We start from the raw sequence: 25000 nt of genomic DNA on the forward strand, positions 1-25000 counted from the left end.
CCTTTGAATTAGGCTGTTTTTATTTGGATAAATTTTATCTCAGTATTTACATATAACGTTCCTGTGTCAATTATCTAAATATGATTGATTTTTTTGCGCCTTTCCATTACAACTGAGATAATTCTTAATTTTACCAGCACAACGCCCTTTTGTGATCATAAATATCCTACTGTACACATTTGTAATGCTTCCATTTGTGTATGTATGTGCTTGTGTACGTGTGTGCGTGTCTGTGTAAGCATGTGCACTTGCGACCCTATATAATATAAAGCCTCTGTGTGTGTTCTTTGTATCGCTTTGTTCCTGTGATTAATTTTTTTCCTGTAAGAGTGAACAGTAATCTTTTGTTGAATGGAACTTCAAAGATCATGTGCACCTGATATCTAGTTGTCATCATCAAGGAAATGGTTGTTTATGCAATTGATTTGCTTTATGGAGATACCCACAGCAAATATATTTTTTATTTTCGATTCAGTTGGGAGTTGCAGACAACGATGCTCAAGGCTCAACATCCACATGCTGTTTATATTTTGCTTCGGTTTAAATGTACAGGATGTGGTTGTGTGGCGTTTTACAGTGACTCATGTAGGGATAGTGTGGTTGTGTGGCGTTTTACACTGACTCATGTAGAGATGTTATGTATGTTACAAACATGGATTTCCTCCTGGGAATCTGTGGGAGTTTTTTTTTTTTTTTTTTTTTTTTTTTTTTTTTTTTTGTTACTACGAAAGAATTATAATTTGTTTACTGATGCTATGGGCTTTAGAATGGTAGCTGTCGTCTTAATAAGTTTAACAATTTTGTGGAACGCACTAATGAAAATTATTAGTTTTGAGAGATGTTTAACTCCATGTTATTCAGTACTTGAACATCCATTCAGTCTAGTTGTCCCACTCACACACACACACACACACGTTTTGAGCATTCAAACACCATCTCCTTTGTATGTAAAATGTATTCCTTATACCAGTGCACGTGTAAAACATTTTGATATGTAACGAATAAATAAAGGTAACAGTTGCGTAGAAACGTAGTAGTCATGAACTCCCTTTTACCTTTTTAGAAAGCTTTCAAATCTCCGGCTGTGCCTCTTTTGCCAACCACTCCCAGACGCGTATATGACTCTTTTGTCGATGCCTGATATTATTGTCTTTAACGTATGAGTATATGCTGTTAAAATCTACCGTTCACTTTTTTTTCCTTTGGGAGGCATGGCTAGAAAGTGCTGTGGGTTATGCCTTGAAGTTCCTATAGAATTTTGCTTGTCGTCACTCATTATATATATATCTATATATAATATATATATATATATATATTTATATATATGTTCTATTTATATATATATTTTATTATATATATAATATATATTATATATATATATCATATATATATTATATATGTGTGTGTTATGTATGTGTGTGTGTGTGTGTGTATATTTATATATATATATATATATATATATATATATATAATATATATAAATAATATCTATATATTTACTGACCATGACAAAGGAAGATGTGAACGTACAGTGAAAACCTCTTGATTCCTCAAGTAGTAAATCATGCAATTGGTAGTTACTCGGCTCTAGTAAGTCGCTGTTAGTCTGGACAAGGGCATCAGGCTTCCAACTTCATCCTAAAGTACTTATTGAGAACCACAGTTCCAATGGGAGTCACTGTTGAAGAAATATTCCATATAATATTATGAAAGAAAAATTTTATTGAACAGAGGAAGTCATGGCAATGGTTTTAATACGCTGATAAAAACTATCTAGAAGAGCGCAGGAAATGAACGAAGTAAACTACTGGACAAAAAGAAGTAGAAAGTTGTCTACTTTTAGCGGTAACCAGACACCCCATCCAAACTTTGGTACAGCTGAAACCAAGTCAGGTGATAAGCAGTTAGTGAATAGTTGCAGATAAAAGCAATCCACGCAGCTGGACGCTGATCGTGAATATTTTAAGTACGCAGTGGTAAAACTCCCTTGATATGAAGCCCAGTGTCAGTGTCTAAAGAGGTCAGGAGAGACTTCGGAAATGGAACATTAACAATCGAAAAATCGAAAGTAATTCATGTGAAGTGTTACATTGTTACAGAGTAGTTTGATTGTAGTTGTTCATTTTAGAAGGAAAATTGATAGTTGAATCTTGGATAACAAGATGCATCCAGTTTCACGAATGCTGTTTTTTATTCGAGTACACATTTGTTCCAACCATTATTTTGCACTGGCATATGCAGACCTAAGATACTTTTGAGCACAATACTTTTAGTACAATATTACTCACGGTTATTTGAGAGGGAAGCGCAGCATACAAGTTCAGACTATCTTCTTTTGTTGGGCAATCTGTTCTGGTCTAAATATCAATAAAAAAAAAAAAAAGATCCACCTTCGCAAAAATTTGGTTAAATATCTGGAAAATGCCCAAGTAAGTGCCACTGAACCGAACAAGGTACTACAAGAACCATAATTTAATTGCCGTAAATTATTACTCTTTCCAAACTCGAAACTGGACAACAGTTTTAACTTAAAAACTTACTAGTGATTGATTAACTCACAATCAGTAGATAGGCAAATATTACGTGACAAACTGCTGAATAAACAAACATAACAGTGAAATTCGTACTGAAGCGTACTAGGGGAGGAGGTTAGGAGGAGGACCCAGTTCGATTCCCAAATGAATTCTCGACCATTTCAGCAGATATACGCTACGCCGTGGCCCGAACGATGCAATTGGCATTGGTCCAGTTAAGCAATAGACTGTCTGTTAGCAGGGAGGATATGCACACTCGACGACCTTGACAATTTATATCGACCCTTTACTTGCAACAAATAACGGTATTTTAATGCCTGTAATTGACAGTTTCCTATTCGTAATTACGCGGATGTAGCTTCATTGACAACGTGACGTCGTCGGTCAGATGATGGGATGCTGGCACAGAGAGAGAGAGAGAGAGAGAGAGAGAGAGAGAGAGAGAGAGAGAGAGAGAGAGAGAGAGAGAGATAGTACTACTATTTGTTTTCCGTATACTTATCCGCAGTCGTGTCAGAGTAAATACATCTTTTAGGAGTGAGGCAACAAAACGATAAATGTTTTCATACTATTGTCTGATGTTTTTCTGATTACCGAAAGTTTCTCACGATGTTTGGTATCAGCGTGTGCATTGTTGACGTACGTTCAAACCTTCCTACGCAATAGTTTATGGCACCCACCTGTTAGGCAGTGTTTGGTATATATTTAACGATTCAAGAATATATTCGGTTGGTTATTTATCAAAAAAATGCCATTACCAAACACATGCATTAGAATCGCCTTCCGCCGAATATCTCATTTTTAGATACAAATGTAACGTCTGAATTGGAGAAGCATTTCATCAGTAAAGCAGACAAACTCCGTGTCTAGCGCCAGAACTCTCCCGTTTACTCGCAAGAAGAGGAATGCGAAACCCTCCCAGGGATACGCACAGCTTTTGCGTTATCGGTGGCGTGTAATGTGACAGAATCCATCCAGCGGTCGTGATTATTAACCATCTCCGCTTGTTAAGTGGCGCGAGTGGTCGAGAATGAAATGGGAATAGGGCAGAAGGAAGTTGGGTAGGGGCGAGGTGAATGAGGCACTAATGGCCAAAGGATGAATGAACCCTGGGATGCAACAGTAGTAAATGACGGAGATGAATGGGTGGCGGAATGCGTCGCAAACATATGGGCGGATGGCTGACGGAGTCCGTTTAGATTGCGTTGTTACTTGATTGATTGCAAAGTTACCTTGAATTATGAATGAACGCTCGATCGGTAGACTATTTATGACTTTTCGTGTCGCTGCAACAACAATTATAAATGTGAATTTCGCCACAATGTTAAGTAGATGATGTTGGAGAAAGGAGTAGTTTAAGAATTACGAGAAACTTGAGACCAACTAAAGATAAAGTTTAAAGTTAAAATATCTCACTGTAAACATATACTGTCCAATTTCCAAACGGTGCCCGTTTATATGTATTATATGAAATACATCTGCATAAAAAGATTATATAATACTGTGTTCTCGTGCCTTTACTTTCGTTTGGGACACACCACAACTCGTCCAGGCGTTTCTTTATGTGGGTTTCCATCCTGAAATCGTATTTCGAAGCACTCTGTCTCCATCCGAATTAATCCTGAAGACGATCCTTCGTAAAGAGTGAATGACTTTGGATGTTTTAATGTCAGTTCGTTGTGAAAATACAAAATTTTTTACCAACAGCTACCTCTGTCAATATTTGGAGTACACATTTTCTCTAGAACCACCATGAAACATGTAGATGAAAGTGAAGTTAGCGTTTTATTGATAACTGATTTTGAAAGGTCCTTCTATTTCATGAGTTATGGAGCGGAATCATCATTAGTGATTGATATTGGCCAGTTGTTCTGAAGCTTTGAACAAAGGGCCTTGTTTCTCCAAATGTCAGAATGTCATTCCCTCCTCTTTCCCAAAATTGCCTGCCTCAAAACTTACATTCCAAATAATATGCATATATGACTTGACACGCTGCACGATATACAAAAATGAGAATGTTAGTTTCTCTCTCTCTCTCTCTCTCTCTCTCTCGGCATGCTGCACGGCACACAAAAATGATAAATTAGTTTCAGAGATTCTCTCTCTCTCTCTCTCTCTCTCTCTCTCTCTCTCTCTCTCTCTCTCTCATGCGGTCACAAACATGTTCAGAAGGTGTGAGCGAACAGACAAAGAGACAGCAACTCCTTATTCCTCATTGAACGTTAAATACTAAAGCTTCTTAGTTTCGAGTGACTGTGTCCCCCTTTCAGTCACAAAAATGAGTGTCAGATTTCGCCTCTCGTGCAAATTCTTTCTTCTTCTTCTTTATTTTTTATTCATAAGGAACATGCGGACTTGGAAAAACGGACCAAATTTGTCCTGACGGCGTATGATATGAACGTTCGTGTATAGAGCCTGTGAGTGAATGACACATATGATTATTAAAGTCATTGATTAGACGATCTAATGAACTGGCGATATTAAAGTCATTGATTAGACGATCTAATGAACTGGCGATACCACGTGTCGAACAAAGAATGGTCGTAGGATTCTAACATAGAGTGCTGGTATATTTGGTAAAGCAAGACACCACTGGAGATTTTGAGCGTTTAGTTCCAATGTGTGTGCGTGTGCGTGTAGTTTTTTTTTTTTTTTTTTTTTTTTTTTTTTTTTTTTTTTTTTTTTTAATACGTACTTCTTTCGACGGACGTGTATCGCCTCTGACGAAGGCTAAGGTCTTCCATTTCTTTGTCAAAATTTTTTAAAAAATGACCTGCCTCCTTTCCTATTCCTTATGGTACAGTCATATACGCATCCCATATGAAATAAAAAAAAAAAATCATATTAAAGTCAGTGCCTTTCTAACTCCTCTCAGTGAAGCTGGGATGTTGCAGTGGTTCGTCCTTGTTTGAAAAATGAACCACAACTAAATAATGGAGAGAGAGAGAGAGAGAGAGAGAGAGAGAGAGAGAGAGAGAGAGAGAGAGAGAGAGAGAGAGAAATGCAGTAATCGTGAAAGAAGTAAAGTAACCGTACAATATGATTAGTAATCTTTTAATGTCAGGCATTTAAATACCTGAAATACGATTGTTATTGCTAAAGTGAAGTGTTTTTTTAATCTTACATCGCTCTTCTAATACTGGCTTAAGTGAATAAAACTGATCCCATACAAGGTTAAAAAGTGTTTATACCCAGCCTTATATTTTTGCTGTGTTGGTTTTCCTTACTTTCTGAAGTTTACGAAGTAGTTTTATCACTAAAAGCAGTTCATACATATGCCAAAATTGGAACTGGCCGTGGTTTGCGTCCGTGAGGTAATTTCGGTACTTGCACTTTGATAGAGGGAATATAACATGTACCCCTGCAAGGGAATAATGAAATCAAGGTAGAATAAACATTTAATTTTGCAAAAATTAACGAATAGGAGATTCTCTAGTTATGAAGGAAAATAATAGTTAAAAAGGAATGCGAGGCAGTATTCTGGGAGGGCTTTGTTTTTTTTAGTCATTACTGTTGATATAGTAATAAAACATATGACAGTGCATTCTGCAGATGATTCAATTCTCTCTGCAGTGCCTGTTTCTTGCCTGATGTGAAGTGTGCCTATTATTAGTTTAATTGAGACCTGGAACGGGTTAGTATGCAGTGTACTGAAGTGTGACACTGTAACTCTAGTAAGATCAAGACTTGATTAACTGAATTTACACTTTGTACCCACTTTGTGATTCACTACATGTTAGTAACAAAATTATTCTGAGTTTTTGGAAGCATTTGGCATCTGTTTACCAGGCATACTCTTTTGTAGTTGATGAACCATCTCACGATGACAGGAAGCTGTTTTATGTTTATATGGCTTCGTATGTCTCCATAATGGATTATGTTATTAACAGTTACTTAAGATCATTTTCCCTATTATTTTTAGGAATAGATCTGTATCGGAGTTAGGATACTCCTACGATTTGTATTTTCTACACTTGATAGATGAATGTGGCCCAGTCGGTCATCGAAAAATTTCCAGGTGGGCGTCTTCCAGAATCCTTGTTTCAGCTGGGAACTCGTATTATTATTATTATCGTAGCTAGCCAGCCTCCTTTTCTGCCGAGTTGCCATGATGTTGCTTGCCCAAAACAGAGGTTTTCCTCATCTTCATTTTCTTCTTTACTGTTCAAATGTGGAACATTTGTACCGAGTTTAGGATGGGCTGCAATGTTGCTGTACTGTATTTTATTTAGATTTTTTTCCTTTTTTTGTGTGTGTGACTACTCTTCCATTTTATTTACACCTTGTTCATTTTATCTGTATGAAGACGATTATTCTTATTTATTTTTTTCTGTATTAGGTTATTTTCTTCTACTACGTGCAATCTATATTACAGAAACTTGCTCTTAATTCAGTTAACTTTTGACTTGTTCCAATAAATTGTCACGATTTGAACATGTCATATATTATAACTAACAATGTCTCATGAAACGATAATTTTGAAGCCCCCCTCACTTTTTTTTGCACAATGTACTGGATGACGCAGTTTTTTAGCAACTAATTTTGGAATGGTTTTCTTAGAATTAACCTTTAAGTTTCTTCCATTTGTTGAACTGCATTGATAAGAAGGAATGGGCTCCAGTATGATTAAAATGAGAACATGAACATGAGAAAAGAGGCTCTGTTGCATTTTCCAAAGTATGTTTTAGCAATATAACATATTTATGTTCTTTAGAGTTAAAACGTCGAATTCAAGCATCTCTTCGTTTGAATTAGTAGAGAAAGTAAAACTAAAGATGCTAAGTAAAAAAAGTTAATAAAATTTGTGGTGAAAGATGCGCTTGGATAGGTTAATACTTGATGTCCGCCGTTAAACAAAAACTCACGTTCGTAATTCTTGTTTTCTATTGTATTTCACTTGTGCATTAGAGAAAGCCGATTAGGTAATGCATCAGTGAATCACTAGGCTCCTCCCTTCCCAGCCTCCCTGGGGCGTTTGCTTTAGGAAGGAAGCGAACGAACGTCGTCGATCGAGTTGGGTCGTTAGTATTCAGCGTCTTCCGTCAGGCATTCCTTTTCTGGTGGCACGTCCTCTCGCGCTAGGCTAAGACCAATCTTTACCTTGGCTAAGACAAACCCCCCCCCCCCCCCACCCCCCCCCCCCCCCCCCCCCCCCCCCCCCCCCCCCCCTCCGTTTCTCTCGGGATGCACGCTATCTCTCTTGCTGTCCGTCAATGCTCCGTCCTACGCTCCCTCTAAGATCTTATACTTCTGAGGTCATGGTTCTTGTTATCGCTCATTCCTTTCGTACGGAAGTGTTTGGTGTATGTATGTAATGTTGTTTATCTTTTGAGGCTTCATTTTTGACAGGACGTAGTACCACCCATTATGAAATGTGGCGACGAGGTAATCTGCTCTTGATTGTTAGCTTGCCGTACATTTAGCGCTGAAGTCTGCAAAACCAGTCTAACTATAATTCATTTTTGATAGCCTGCACGTTGTGTTTATATATTATAGGTAACACTCAGTAATCCGTTTACTCCTCCAAGCTTCTCCATGTTTTAAATTATCACGGTAAAAGTACATCATGCCACGACTATAAGATAATGAAAAACTAATATGAAAAGCACAACGTTCCTTCTCCATGTAGGTAGTTAAATCTGACTACCTACGAAGACCATCAATCCTGCTACAGACTCAGGATTAACCCGGTCGCTGCAATATGAATTACCAGGAATCTATCCAGAAGTGAATAGACAAACCCGCCCTTAGAAAAGCAGGAAGGTTGAATTATGTAGACGGCGCAGGGGAAAGCATAGACTTCCTTGTAGTGGAAATGAATGATTAAGAGTTGTCCGTGTTTTCCGTTTTCGTTTCCAAGAGGAGCTACAGTACCAGTTTGCAGTTACGTAACTGTAGAAAGTAGAGGCTGGCGTGCCGTACTACGAAGATAAAATCAGTTAAGTTCAAACTCGCAGTGCAGTTTGTACTAGACTTTTACTAGGTAGTATATGTATAAAGTACTTTACACTCAGTAACTTCCAATGTCAAGTCCGTAACAGGTAGGAGAGCTTTACAGCATAATATCAACATTTTACATCGGAGTTAGCGGAACTAATCATTCATTTATAAATCGGGAAGGGCAATGTCTACGAAAGCAACCGCACAAGTGTACAAGCACATCATTAGCAAATTTTTCAATACGTTGGTGATATTTTGGTGTGAGCTGAGATGCAATAATTATCTCGACCGGTATGAGAGAGTAGAGAAATATATTTGCATTAAGAGCATTTCCTTGATGCTTAGCAAAGCTGAATCTACAAATGACATGCGATAATATTTTGAAACGAATGTGCATAAATTTTTTGTAACGTTGTTTGCAGTCTGATATAATCGATTGAATCATAGAAGCACAGTTTTCACACGCAGTCCAAGAAGATGTAATGCTTGGCGCTTGCTTTGTGATTTAGCAAGAGGTGGCAGCTCTCGATAGCCATGTCCAAAGTCCTATAAATAGAAAATGTAGTGAGGGGGCCGTTGGACAATTTTGGAGGGAGCCCAAGCTGGAAATAAACTACGGATTAATGAATATAGGTACAAAGCCTTTCATCCGTGTCTGTCAAAACGAGCAGTTAAAGAACGTCCTAGATAAGTAGGCAAAGCGCACTGATATAGAATCATCTTCAAAAGTGATAAGAGAATAAGTTCCTTGCACAGTCTAATAAATACTTATACAGTGGTATTACTTGGTGAATTACAAGCCGAAATATACAGTGGTTTTACTTTGTGAATTACAAGCCGAAATCCTTTTACTGAGAGTATTTCTATTATATGTTTGGTTCCCAGTAATTGGACGGTTTGTAATGTTTTCTTTAGAATTTGGGTCATAAGTTATTCCTTCATTTCGTAATATACATTATCTACGAGTTGTTTCAAATCTCATAAATGCCCTACGCATGCCACAGTTGTGCTTTGTTCGTTCCTGACTCTATTTCATGATGCAAAAAGTCATATTCTCATTAATGCCTCACATGAGCTTATTTCATGGTGAAAAAAAGTCATATTCTCATTAATCCCTCACACAAGCTGACCATCTGAAGAAACATGGTTGTTTGTAAATGTAAACATACCCCAAAACAAAGACATTCATTCCCATACACAACTCCTCATTTATGTGCTTGTGGCGACCACAGCTCGTCGGTACATGGGTGGCTTTTGCGTCTACAGTGTTTTATATGATCGAGGATGTTTGTGGCGAGTGCCGGCATTTGTAGGTGCGTATGTGCGTTTGTGTCTCGGGCAGCAGCAGCAGCAGCAGTAGTATTGGGCAGGTTCCACGGTCTGGGCAGGGCCAGTATGTACCTGGCCTTCCTTGTGACAACGACTGTGGGTAGTGTTTGTCTTGTAGACAAATTTTCCACAAGTGTTTATTTCTGCATATGTGCGGCCACATTACGCTGCCATTGCATTGATAGCTCGTCTTATTTCCAATCATACGGAAATTTGAAGGACTGAAGAAGAATATCGGGGATATCTTTGTGCTGGATCACACCTGCCTTTCGTTCTACCATCTACGAGTGTGATATGAATGAGTGAATTTCATGCAACGACAGGTGATGTCGGAATATAAAGATACGGCGATGCCACAATCGTCCGTCATAAAAAAAGAGAGAAAAAAGTACGTACGGGGAGGCTAGTCGACTGAGGCCATATCTCTACCCTAAGAAACTTGAATGACGATACGAACGTGTGTCGGTTGCCAAGTATACCTTAATCTTTTGAGCCCTATCTTTTCTGTAGATATGCGACCTTTGTAGCCAGCCGGGTTGTGTGAGTTATCATTCAATGTGTAAAATTGGGGGGGAAAGTGAGATGATAGTGAAAAGTGAAATGATTTCGGTGATAATGGTGGAGTTGGTTTACCTCACTGAGTAGGGAAGCAAATAAGGTTTATTTGTTCTCTATAAACAAAGAGATTTTCTTTCGTTGTTTGCGCGATACGTCTGGTATTTTAATTGGAGCCCTCTATTCGATGGAATTTGAATGTGCCACATCCTCCCCAGGAGAAGCAATGATGTGCAATTTGCCGCTGCCGCGGATGCACTAACGGGGGTCGTCCCATAGCCGTTCGTATCGTGTCATGTGATGTTAATGGCAGCTAAACGAACTTCACACATAAGAAGTTTACCATAATATTTGGAAAGCCGTTGATTTTTTTTTAAACAGCAGGAAAGACGTGCAGTCTTGGTAAAGTGTTAGATGTTAATCAGTATTTTTAAGACAACCATGGAAAAATATTTTTATTTATTGAGCAGTTGAACCACAATTAGAAGTGATGATAAACTTGGATTAGTGGCAGTGATAATTTTTTTTTAAGATTTCATGAAACAAACTGCCAGAGCGTAAAATAATCTCTCTCTCTCTCTCTCTCTCTTCTCTCTCTCTCTCTCTCTCTCTCTCTCTCTCAGTGTACTTGCCAATCTAAGGACTAAATCTTAGCCATGATTTTTGACCAGTTTATGTAAATATGTCCTTATAAGAGTCGATAACCAATCCATATACTAACTATATCAATAGTATTTTGAGACAGAAATAATTCAATTCTCATATTTATAACCTGCTAAATAACCTGATATGAAAACACCCACAGCTCGCGCTGTCTCTCTTTTACAGTGTTCTTAGCAGAAAAATGTTCAGTAATGTAGTTTTTAATGTCAAGCCTACAGACAAAAGAATCACTTTCGAAGGAATGACGGTCATATTCACTGAAACCATCGAGATGTCATTTCATCCCATTCGAGATAGATAGAGATCCAATCGGCTGACTCATACATAGCCTGTAGTAATGATTCACGTAAGGACAGTCCGGGTCAAAGGCGGCCTCGTTTTTTCTTCGCATATCTCACTCTAATGTCAGAAGAGAAACGAAGAAGAAATGAAGAAAAATCCCCATTTTTTTTCTTTCTTCCTCCAAGCTTGTGTTATAGAAAGCCGCCGCTCCATTGCCCAAATAGACTCAAGTTACATCACCGCGAGTTCTCTCTCTCTCTCTCTCTCTCCCTCTTCCCCAGGTCAGCCACTTTCCCTAACTCCCCCTTCCGCCTCCATTCCTTTTGCTGTCACCCCCCCCACCCTACCCCGGGCTCCTTCAACTATGGGTGTGTATGTACCTTTTGTGTGAATCGTGTACCAGTGATAAGTAGAGATGTTTTTTTCACATCTGATAGTTGTTGTTCGAGATTAAGCTGGCCTTATGCCAGCACGGGCTCTTGCTCCTAGAGCAGCCCGCAGTCTTCTGATTGTTGTGATGGATTGGGCCCACCGATGTAAAGTTTGGGCACCTCGGTGATAAGTAAACCGAATATCAACCTCATGGTCAGTCACTGTGGATATTGAAAGGAAGAGTAGCCTTTCATTGCTGATAAAGTAAATGGCGTTTTTTTTAGTTAGAAAAAGCAAGTAGATTAAGATTCGTAGCTCCAGAAAAGGAGAAAAACATGTTTGCATGATTCAGTTTAATGTTTTTCCTCATTCTCTTTTATCACATTTTAATACTACTTCATTCCTTGAAAGAGAGAGAAATCCTATTTAATGGCCGAGATAAGAGTTGCCGGATTTTCTTTGATCTTACGTGAATGTGAGGACTCTCTCTCTCTCTCTCTCTCTCTCTCTCTCTCTCTCTCTCTCTCTCTCTCTCTCTCTCTCGTAAGGCAAGAGCTGAAGAACAACTCTGGTGAGGTGGGCTGTGTGAGTCAGTGACCACTCCCATTAAACCAGAACTAAAAATGGTAATGGAAAGGGAGTTTTTTTTTTTTTCCTAACTGCAACTGGCAAACGTTGCTAGTCAGGGAAGATCCGCAAAGAAGAAGAAAAGGATTCCCTGACCTGTTACTGAATAGATATTTTTTGGGATTCAACTATTTTTTAACGTCCAAAATAGTTGGGCCTTAAGAGTGTGTAGGCTACAATACATTATTATACGCTGAAAAGAAAAACCTCTTGGTTACAATTACATTTGAAATAATCCTTATTCACGATAAAATGTATTTTGTACTTTGGTTTGAAATAAGCTTTATTCACGATGAATTTTATTTCGTATTTCCGTTTGAGTTGGAATAAGCTTTATTCACGATGAACTTTATTTTGTGTTTTCGTTTAAATTAGTCCATCATATCGGTATTAATATATTTCTGTGTCTAATAATGGAACATTTACTTGTTTTAATGATATATTCCACAATATCGGTATAAATGTATGTCTGCTGTTAATAATGATACATTCACTTGTATTAGTGATATAGTCCACAATATCGGTATTAATATATATCTGCGGTTAATAATGATTTATTCACTCGTATTAATGATATAGTCCACAATATCGGTATTAATATATATATCTGCGGTTAATAATGATTTATTCACTCGTATTAATGATATAGTCCACAATCGGATATATATATATCTGCGGTTAATAATGATTTATTCACTCGTATTAATGATATAGTCCACAATATCGGTATTAATATATATCTATAGTTAGTAATGATACAGTCTCTTGTATTTATGATATAGCCCACAATATCGGTATTAATATATATCTGCAGTTGGTAATGATTTATTCACTTGTATTAATGATATACATAGTCCACAATATCGGTGCAACTACCTGTTGAATATCACAGTCAGAAAAGACATTCCTTTACTCGGATCGACCTTCAGTAGTCTGGTCGAATTTTTCAACTCCGCTGAACTATGGGAAGACAGAGATCTGACCTAGACCGGTCTTAGCATTAGTTTGTAGGACGGTAGACATTTCGTTAAGCCTTATGGGTTTTAAGAGGGATAGAAAAGAACGAGATTGAAGACGGAGAGGACCTTCAACAGGTGACTTTAATGCCTGTTGTTGCAGTAGGTTGAGGTTTACCTCTCCTCTTATTTACATTTCTCCCCTCTGAATCACGGTACTGACTTATCAGTCAGTGTATATTTTTATTCAGTCACACTTTTTTTTTTGTTGGGGGGGGGGGGTGGGGGTGGGCGGCCACTAAATGGACAAATAAAGAGTTAGAGGATGCCAAGGCATGAGCGGTAACAATAAATTACTGATAACAATGGGAAGAGGATATTTTTTTTTATATTAAGCTGAATAATTTAAGACCATATTTGATCTTGTGAAATAATTGTAATTTGTCAACTAAGAAATCGTATAAAGTTTGACTTTTCTGACTTGCCATTCTGTCCATTATTTTTAAGAGAATTAGGCCGTGGTTGACCTGCGAATTGCAGTAGGTTTTAAAAGCTTTAGTTATGTTTATAAGAAAAATTATTGAAAACATATTGAAAACATGATCTTTTTTTTTTTACCAGTTTCACTGTTATAAAGTATCGTATTAATGAAAAAATATTATTCAGTCTGTAGGCGTAATTAAGATTTTTAATCTTGCCATATTGTGTTTGTTTGTTTAGTTGTTTGTACGGTGTTTTTACGTTGCATGGAACCAGTGGTTATTCAGCAACGGGACCAACGGCTTTACGTGACTGCCGAACCACGTCGAGAGCCAACATCAATCACCAGAAATACACATCTCTCACCCCCTCCATGAAATGCCCGAGAATCGAACTCGTGGCCACCGAGGTGGCACGCCAACACCATACACAGTCTAATAATGTTTTGAATGTTATTAACATGATCTTTATCAGCCACTTGTCACAGTAGTATTTACATTAACCCTAACTTTACCCTACTAAGCCTATCGAGGTTGACGTCTCAGGCATAAGCCCGGCCCTCATCAGGCTTTGATGCACAGAAGAAAAAGCCCATTACCCAAGATGCTGTTTTATGTCTCGTGATATAGACTCCTTAATATCGTGGAGTTTCTTCCATTCATTACTGCTGCCAGTAACCCGAGATGCTATTTATATTGTACCAGGGTTGGTGATTATTTTGATTTAAAAATTAAATAAATAAATAAATTAAAAAATCTGTGATTTGATTTTTTTATTTATTTGATATTTTTTATTTATTTGATTTTTTATTTCTTAGATGTTTTTTTCGATCCTTTTATTACTCAAAATGTATTTTATGACAAAATTACTATTGATTTTTTTTTTCAGTTTCCAGTGCTGGCCTAAAGTAGTATGTACTTGCAATTTTTTTTTTATCAAAATTAATAGATGCAGCACAGTTATGCTTAAGTTTTTGTTAACCTCCAAACTATATTTTTCAATTTGTTTGCTTTCAAATTAAAAAAATAAGAAAAATAAAAAAAATCATGATTTTTTTTAAATGAAAAAATCACAGTGATTTAATCACTTGAGTAAATCAGTTTGATTTAAGCATTGCCAACCCTGTGTTAAGATCTTGCGTTTTCCTATTATTCATTACTGCTGCCAATAGAGTACGTATTGAGTTACTAATGTCAGAGACGAGATTACGATCTTGGCGTGAAGAAACCCAAGAGTGAACAGTGAAGAAGATTTGTCGGCTTCCTTCACCCAGCCCCTGGGATTCAAATGCCTCGAGTTTAATGATTTACGACCTTTTAGGTGGGGCGTCAAAAATAGTTTTGTGCTTTTTTATGCAAGTCTGTCGGTGTTTATGTGGTTGTGGGCACGGTTTTCGGTGAAAAGAGGAGATCTTTGTAAGGTCTATTTTTATCATTCGTTGGACCATATTGGCGTTGACGTAGATTTTACTGCTGACAGTAGCAAGTTTGCTGAGAGCGGTTAGGAAGTGATAGTGAAACTCGGGATAACTTGCATGTTGCAAAACTCAACAGGTTTAAAATTGCGTAACTCAATTGACTGCTATAGTGGGAACTATTTTTTTAATTGGAAATTCTATTTGTTTTATTTAATTGACTGGTATAGGGAGAACTGAAAATGTTTTAACTGCTGATTTAATTTTCTATTTAATTATTTCCCTTTTTAGAATAGAAACTGTGCTTTGTTAACGATTTACATATGGAAACCATGATTTGATTAGCATATTGAGCCAAAGGAAAAGGATGGCAATCTCTTTAAACTGTTTAAACAACAATTATTCTAATATATCATTGTTTCTGTTACTTATTTAGGCTGAGATAATTAATTGTAATTAGTATTCTGTCAAACGGCCAGCAAGATTTCAAAGTAATTTATTACTTTAAAAAAAAGTTGGTTTTAATAATTTTTTTAGCATATAAACCAGTTTTTAACTAATATAGGTAGAAATGCAGACTCTGTTATTTATTGATTCTGCAAGGTATTTTAATCCTCAAATCAGATGATCTTTCCAAGTCTTTTTAAGATTTGTTGAAGTTGTGAATCGCGCGAATTAGCCAAAATACACTACCTAGCTACCAAAGCTTAACCTTGCGCTCTCTCTCTCTCTCTCTCTCTCTCTCTCTCTCTCTCTCTCTCTCTCTCTCTCTCTCTCTTTTTAAAATTTACTCCGAAATGTACCTCTCATGCTTATGAATTTTATTATTTTCAATCATGTCATAAATGATACAACTGGGCTACTGCTGACTGCCATTATTATTATTATTATTATTATTATTATTATTATTATTATTATTATTATTATTATTATTATAGATGTTGTGAGTTCTGTATTGCTAGTGGCCATGCAAAAGTGAATAAAAAAAAGTGTTCTTTTTATTTCCAAGATTAAATAGCGCTCAAGTTTTTGAAAATTCCATAAAGCGAATAAGTAATCAAATTTTTGTGTGATCGACCGGTGCCTTGGTGAAATTGTGCAAGTGAACGGCGAGGAGGACCACAAGCCTTCCTTTGTGGTATGCAAGGGTAAGAGCCCTCCCACATACAATGGATGGGGGTACCGACAAGCAGGAGCAAGAAGGAGGTCAGAAGGAAGAAGGCAGCGCCCCTTCTCCTCCTGCTGTAACTGTAACAGATGCTACTGTTACTGCTGCTTCTCCTGAGGCTGCACAGTCTACTACTGATGGATCAGCCTCTGCTGCGACAGCTGAAGCTGACAACGAGGATGACAAATGTAAGTATTCTTTTGCGGAGGCCTCTTGCACGTGTGAGGATTATAAGCAGGCGCTGAACAGCGAGATTTGTCTTACTGTTTACTGAATGGAGAGATTTTGTTCTTACTCTTTACTGAATGGATGCCGTAGATGAAGCTTGAGTGCACTGAATTGAATGTGTTTTAGTTTAGATTTGGAATTTTTGTCAAATATTACCAGTACTTTGTTTGTTTGTATGTATTGTTTTTTAATACAGAGCCCTGGAGCCAGGGACCCTGATGTCTTTGTTAGGCCAGGTCTGTTGAAAAAAAAAAAAAAAAAAAAAAAAAAGAAAGGCACAGAAAAGTCCGAGTTCATCTTCAGAGTAAGCGAAGGAATTGTTGAGTTAACGGAGATACTAAAAAGATATAAAAAATAAGATAAAATGTTGTCCGAATCGTACAATTCAAGCAACAAGGGGTTTCACAGGTGTTGTGATCACAACTAGGAGAGGGGACCGTGAGTTGAAGCAGTACTTGAAGAGAAGATTAGTTGACTTTTCTCAGCAGAATCGGAATCATCAGTTACGGACTGCTGAAGAGCAAGCGCCCGTGCCATCACAATGCTAACTGACTCTATATAGATAGATAGATAGATAGATAAGACAGATAGAAGAGACAGAGGTGCCACTTTGTGGCAGAAAGAAAAATGATCTAGGAGAGAGGCAAGTAAGGATGGCGTAGAACAGACAAATTACCTTTGAATCATCCATCTTAGGGAAACGAGAGATGAAGTTCTATGAGTATGAAAAGCAGTATTCCAAACAGGATGAGATAAGGCAAACCTTAAAGCTTTAATGATCGAAAAGAGAATTCTGGTTTTTTGTCAGTTGTCAAAAATTAACTAGGTTTTTTTTCTTTATCACCCGAAAGGCATCTAGCTTGTGATTTATGTTAATTTTAATGGTACATAAAACGAAACATTTTCTAATAGCTTTGGTGATGGAAATAAGGAAAAGTGAATGATAAAAAAATATCCCCGGAAAAAGCTGAAAACTGTGTAGCCTAAAATAAGCCATCGCCTCTACAGATAGAAGTCTTCAGAACAGTTTTGTGGTAGCTTTATGAGATATATTCTCTTAATGCTATAAAAAATAAACTTTTCCGTTAGTGTTCTCTCGAAAACGAAACTTGGAGCCGAAATAACCTTAAGTATTGTCAAATACTCAGGGTTGTCAAGTATAGTGTTTCCACTGCACAGTGAATCAAGAAGAGGTTGCCAGCTACGAGATCGTCCAATCGATATATATTCTCGGGCTTGCCAAAATAGCTGCACTCTTAGTCACCCACTCCAGATCTCTGTTTAGATTGACAGCTACCTCATTTTGCGTCCGTGGAAAGCGAATACCTGCAAAAGGGTTTTATTACTACTATCATTCTAGTTGCCAATGATCAATATCGCTCGAAAAGTCTAAATACGTGACCTGTACCAGAACAGTACCATGAAGACCACCAGTGAAAATGGCAACGAATAATGGCATCTAATACGCACAAGTTCAATATGCTCGTTCATCTAATATACACAAGTTCATAATGTACACAAATTAAGTGTGTTCTTTCTCTCCTTACAAAGAATGAATAAAGAATCATCCTACTCACTTTCTATTAAGTTACCTTTTTATTTCTTTGTAAAATCATGCAAATACTGTTTTTGCTGCAAATTCTGATATGATGAAGTTTCAGTACTGGCAACACGACACGAGGATTTTTGATTTTCGCACGATTTCTTCCTGATGACTCATCTTGTTTGTCTACAACGCCCAAATTGGTGAAAGATTGTGGTCGAAATATAATTTACGATGCCTATGTATTTTGGATTCATATTAATCACATTATTAATACGTTAATTTTTTTAAGTTGGCTCTTTGCAGCTATTGATTAACGAGTGCTTTTTGACATTGTATACGTAAGTTGTTAGAATATTTTAACATAAGTAGTCACAACCTTTTTGTAGTTTTAAAGTAATGATAAAAATAGTCCCATATATATATACTAATATACATATATATATATATATATATATATATATATATATATGATATATATATATATATAGGAATAAGCCTGATCACATCACCGTGATTCATATATGTTCTTTAATATCAACTAAAAAAAATTCCCCTTCGTTTAACATATGAAAATATATTAATTCCGAGGTAGAGCGAGTTAGATATTAAAGGACATTTGTAGCTTAATGCGTTATATATATATATATATATATATATAATAATATATATATATATATATATATATATATACATGCTCATCATGAACTTATGTAAGTAGGAAAACATAAAAGAGAAAAGGAGGCTACTGGTAGAGTTAATCGCTGGACGTCGAAAGAAACTGGAGTACCCTTTTCCCTTGATGCGGCCGCAGAAGCTGATGTCATCAGAAGCGGGGTTGTGTTGCTGATCTGCGGAGGCGAAATGATTAGCATCAGGACATATAAGGCAATATCCTGACGTCTGACTCGGGTAGGAAAGTGAAGCATGGAGAGAGAGAGAGAGAGAGAGAGAGAGAGAGAGAGAGAGAGAGAGAAACAAAAATTGTGGTAATCCTTGGCTTCGTGTGGTTCGAAAAAGGTAAGACTTTTGTTGATTAAGCAGTTTATCTGCTTTATCGTCGTGAGCACTTACTTTATGTTTTCTCGTATACGTGTGATAAATTATTTTTACCACAAATATATCAGTCATCCATGTCTTAGAGTATTTTGCATTTGTTTAATTTTTTTATTTTCACTTTTTGTTACCTGTAAAGGTGTTGTTCTCTAAAGAAAATTTTTTTTTTTTTTAATAAAAAGTATATATGAATTTATATACCGAGACTGACAAGCAGGTTGCACATGCTTGAAGGTTCGTAGGGTTCGTCTTTAATCACTTCCGCGCTTATTATCGCTTACATTTATCTTCGTTTTAGTCCAGATTATTTTTAAGAATTTTATTTATGTGTTCCCCAGTATACACCAACTATTCTTAGTTCTCGTTTAAGTCCAGATTATTTTTAAGAATTGTGTTTAGGTGTTCCCCAGTATACACCAACTATTCTTAGTTCTCTCCTATGAGCCATTTTATGAACTAGGAGCTAGCGTTCAAACTTTAGTTTTCGTCAGCAATTTGTGTTGTATTATATCAAACGGATTTTAAGGAGGCTTAACACATTTATCTTCAATTAACTAGCATGAATTTTGCATCCAGATGCATACACTTCATGATGTTGATAATGCCAAATCCTCACGCCCCAAAAAGGACTATTTACATTTGTAATTCGCGTCGAATTGTGACATCTCTTGGCACTGAGCTCATTTGCAACTATTTCTTCCTTGCACGTCATTTGGCATCGCTGGCCGCACCCCACTGCTTCTTTAGGGACATCGCTGGCACTCTTACTGACGAGCTACGCATATATTAAATATAGGTAGTTTCTTTACATACAGTCAAAATTCTGAGTTGCTAAGCTGGCTAGGGATTCAAGGCTCCTTTAGAACGAGTATATACTTGAATCACCACTGTTGGGTTTTGGTGTACAAGAGCTGACGGCAAGTGTTCCCATTTTTTCAATTCCCGTAGGGGGGTTGGGAGGGGAGGGAGGGGGCGTTAGTGCCATCAGCACCTCATGCTTCTTTGCATCGTCGTCCCCTCGGCCCCTAGCTGCAACCCCTTTCATTACTTTTATTGTACCTACGTTCATATTCTCTTTCTTCCATCTCCCTTTCCAACTTCTCTTAACAGTTGTTTCAAAGTGCAGCTGCGAGGTTTTCCTCCTGTTGCGCCTTTTAAACCTTTCTGTGCATTTCCGTCTCAGCGCTGAATGACCTCATAGGTCCCAGCGCTTGGCCTAAAATCTAAATTCTATTATATTCCTTCTTTTCAATGATCTTCGCTCTCATGAGGTCGGCGGTAAACGATTCAGCGACTGATTTCTGAGCCAAGGGGAATTTCATTCCTTCGTCATGGCGGCAGTCTTGTACGCAGTCGTCGCAATAAAGCAACTGGTGTTTGCGGCGTCTACAAAGCCGAATTTTACAACCGCTCAATCATTCCATTGTTGTTGTGCTCAAGGCTTGTAAGCTAATGAATGATGCCTTCCTGTCGGAGACTTTCGTCGGTTTATTGTTTCTTGTGAGCACTTATTTTCGTTTAGTCATACATTGTGAGTCATTTGCATTTGATTAATGTAAATCTTACTGGATTGCATGTCGCTTTGTAGGGTATGTTGTAGTTATGGCACGCTGAATATTTTTAGAACTATGTAAAAAAAATATTTGATGTAGTTTTTAAGTGTTGCATATAAAAAATACCAGGAAAGATATGACATTTTCCATCCACTCTTATCGCTCTTTATTTCCATTATTCTTTTCCCAAATCAGATCTTTTATCATTTTCCAGGCATCTTTTGAATTTTTCTTTTAGTTTACATTCGTTAGATTTTTTTTTTTTTTTTATCTTACTATACCCACATGTTCTGTTGACTTTCAGGCTCTGTCCATTATTTTCTGATTCCTCTCCCTTTTTTATGCTTTACTTCTTTGGCGTAGCAGTCCTACGGCATTTTTTCTTTGGGTACTAAAGCTCGGCGGTTCTTGTACTGGTTTATTAGGCCTGTCCTGGTTCCCGTGACTCAAGGTAAGGGTTAAGGGTTTATTCTCACGACTATGAAAATCTGATATGACAGCCTGTCTGTTACAGAAAGGAAATTCCTCGCAAAAGCGAGGTTAGTCTTCTCTCTTTATTGCTAGGCTTATCAGTAAAGTCTAAAGAATAAAAATCGCATCTCATCCCCTCTCACTTCAGAATTCGATCGCATGGCTTGGTGCTAGGTGAAAGTAAATGGGATGTTATACAGGTTATACTTCTTTTTTTTTTAACGCCCTGATCATGTTGCCTTTACTTCGATGTTAAAGCTATAATCACTTGTCCAAATTAATTTTATAGTTTTCGAAATATTTATCGAGTAAAGCTACTCGAATTTCTTCGAAGTTTAGGTGTAATTTGGTTGAAGAATGACTTATCCTTCACCTAGAATAGTATCGCCTCAGTGGGGTGATCGGTATGGTCTTGGCTTGCCACCTCGGTGGCCGCGAGTTCGATTCTCGGTCATTCCATTGAGGGGTCAGAGATGTGTATTTCTGGTGATAAAAGTTCACTCTCGACGTGGTTCGGAAGTCACGTAAAGCCGTTGGTACCGTTGCTGAATAACCACTGGTTCCATGCAACGCAAAAACACCATACAAACAAGCAAATAAACAAAATCTAGAATAGTTTCTCTCTCTCTCTCTCTCTTTCTCTCTCTCTCTCTCTCTCTCTCTCTCTCTCTCTATTATAATCTATATCATGGTTTTTTCCCAGCCCAAGGTGTACAGTAGCCTATGGCGGTGCAGGGCAGAGACCAGTCTCAGGGAGATGTCTTTACAACCGGTTATCAACCACATTATTCCTTTTAAATTATCACTCATTCATGGAACTGCTTTTTTGATGCCTGAATATTGATACCTATGTAATAAAAGCACTATTAGGCAGTGGAAAGCGGTACATACTGGTAAATGAAACTAACAGAATACTTTGTAATCAAACTTGTCTGTCGGAAATTCTAATGATGTTTGGGGATTGCTTCTTAATTATATATACTAATATATACTAATATATATATATATATATATATATATGTGTGTGTGTGTGTGTGTGTGTGTGTGTGTGTGTGTGTGTATTATATTGTGTATATATATATATATGTGTGTGTGTGTGCAAATGCGAAATGTACTTGCTTACATATTTGTATTTCATGTGCATACTCTGACAAATGCATAAATTTTGCTTTGAAATTCAATGTATTTAAATCTTGCGTCTGGATCTGGGGTATGGATGAGTTCAGAGGTCCACACTAAGCCTCTTCTTCCCATTTAACTCAATCTTACCCCCGCTTTAATTAAGGGGCTAGGCTGGTGCTGGCTAGTTTGAAATAAACCAATCGCCATCACTGATGTGTTATAGGTAGTTTTGGTGCAACTTATCATTTCCTAATTACCTATTAATATGTTGTTACCGTCAATTTCAGCAAATATCATGAGAACTTTAAATAAAAACGCGACTACTTTTACATTGTATCTGTTAATAACTTCAATTATGTAAAATCTTATCTGAAAAGCATAGTTAGTCCAGCGACTTGAACCTATTTCGGCTTAATGCATCCAAGGCCGATTATTGCTCTTGAAAAAATTGGTATGTCAACTCTTATTCAGTTCAATCCACTGCCAGTATTTCACTTTAAACACCATCTAGATCACATAGTTCAAATTCCAAAATTAGTGGTTACATTTTATCTTCCTTTAGTTTCTCAGTTTCTGCTTTCTTTCCTAACATGTGTTACCAGAGCTATGCGGTATCGTCGGCTGGTCTTTATGGAGTATTACTTGCAGATTGAAGTAAGTTTTCCTTTGATCCTTTGATTGATAAGATTAAGCCAAAGGCAATTCATTGAGTCAGAACCTGCCCAACTCCATATTGAATCTCCTTTCCGTTACAAGGTGGCGTGCTGTCCTTGTTCTGTGTTCGATTTCAGCAAGAGAGACTGGCATCTCCTTTCAGGTTGTTACGTAGCACCTTCCAGGCTACCACATCTCGGTGTTACTCCTCAGTGATTAGTATTCCTCTAATTACTTGATGCTGTGACTGCTCGTCTGTCACTAAAAATAGGTTCTAAATTTGTTTGCCTTTAGTTCTTTTTTATTTATTTTTATTTATTTTTTATTTTGTTTATCTATTTATTTATTATTATTATTATTTTTTTTTGCTAATCACGAGTATGGTAGGCCTATAGACCCCTCTGATTGTCTTTATCTCTCTTATGGGATTTTCCTTTACGTCTAGGCATTAGTCTGGTGTCTAAGTCATAAACGAGCTATGTAAATGAATTATATTTTCATACTAATTTCAAATTTCGACGTCCTTTTTCATTTCCTTTCTACTTTTCTCTAATCCAGAAACCGGCTAGTTTTACTAATACATCTTTGCATGTTCGCTGACTGAAGACCTTGTCTTTCAGTGAGACTCTGAAGATTCGAGACTCATGGAGGACTTGTCCTTTCAGAGCATTTCTTTAATTAATCTGAGCCTAATCAGTGCAGGATTTAAGCGGGTTGCTGCTCATCTATCCCATATAAGGGCAGAGTCAGTCTAATGGAGCGTCTCAGACATGTAGTACGTATACAGCTCCGAACGCTCACACCCAACTCCTTGCATGTAAACCAGTCCACGGAGCGAAGAGCGGACTAACGCGACTAATGGAAGGGCTTTCAAGTATTTTGCTTGCATAATCAAGCTCAATGAACGCAATAACATGCGACTCTTGTAAAACACGCGCGGTCTCTTTTATTCGACCGGAAAATGCAACTAAGACAATCAAGCAAGACAATGGAGACTTCCGAAACTCGACTACACGGTATCCTTGGATGGAGTCTCTTCTCAACATAATTGCTGGGTCCGTGTAGTGGTCAAGCGTCCTACGCTCATGTTGGTTATTTTCTCTGGTCAATAGGAAGCAATGAGTTCGTTTTGTCAGTGATTTCGTTTTGAAGAATGTGCAGTAGGAGTACATTTGATGTCACGTTCGTACACCATAAATGGAATGTGGTTTTTCCTCCTTGATTTCTGAAATTACTGCCGCCCCATGTCCCTTTTCATGATAACTAATATTAGGATAAAAAGTAAATTTTCGTTAAAGTTATTCGCTTATTCCTCACATACAATGCATGTGTGTATGTATGTATGTATGCATATATATATATATATATATATATAATATATATATATATATATATATATTATAATATTCCAGTTAGCAAGATATATTGAATTACGGCATGCCTTCCATGATACAAATGATAAAAGGCCAAGTTTATTAACAAAATAACGTTTCGCACTAATGACTCAGTGCATCATCAGTCTTATACTTTTCACAGACTGATGATGCACTGAGTCATTAGTGCGAAACGTTATTTTGTTAATAAACTTGGCCTTTTATCATTTGTATCATGGAACCTCCTGAAGTCCTATAACGGTCTATATATTATATATATATATATCTATATATATATATATATATATATTATATATATACACCCTTAAATTTGTTTATAAAGATCGTCGGAAATTGGTAACTAAATGATCATGTGCTTTTGTTATATTTGACTCTTGTTATCATGTTTTAACACTGAAAGCACATCCTTCACATCAAAGACTTTCATACTAACTTAATTGATATATTCACAGCTTTGATGTAATTTCTGACACAGTGTCGTTACGTGATGCCGTTTTAAACTTTTTTTTCGTCTTTGATGACAATGTGAAATTTACTTTCTATTCATTTCCCTAAGATTCATTATGAACAAATTAATCTAATTCATGTAAAGCTATCCACCCAATTTAAATGGACTTTATTCAGATAGTCTGAGTGATCAAAAAATAAATGATAGTATT

General features: G+C 37.0%; 1 protein-coding gene across 2 annotated transcripts in view; it reads left to right on the top strand.

The window, feature by feature from the left end:
- Positions 1 to 25000, top strand: part of LOC135214883 (dystrophin-like) — a 1767410-nt gene that overhangs the window by 51437 nt on the left and 1690973 nt on the right. Inside the window, exon 1 of one of the 2 annotated variants that reach the window (XM_064249323.1) lies at positions 16162 to 16508. The exons of the other annotated variant lie outside the window; for it this stretch is intronic. Within the exon in view, the coding sequence (XP_064105393.1) occupies positions 16322 to 16508 (187 nt within the window). The 5' untranslated portion in view covers positions 16162 to 16321. Of the gene's footprint in view, positions 1 to 16161; positions 16509 to 25000 lie in introns of those variants that run through there. 2 annotated transcript variants of the gene reach the window in all.

The sequence above is a fragment of the Macrobrachium nipponense genome, chromosome 46 (genome assembly GCF_015104395.2).
Source record: "Macrobrachium nipponense isolate FS-2020 chromosome 46, ASM1510439v2, whole genome shotgun sequence".
NCBI lineage: Eukaryota > Metazoa > Arthropoda > Malacostraca > Decapoda > Palaemonidae > Macrobrachium > Macrobrachium nipponense.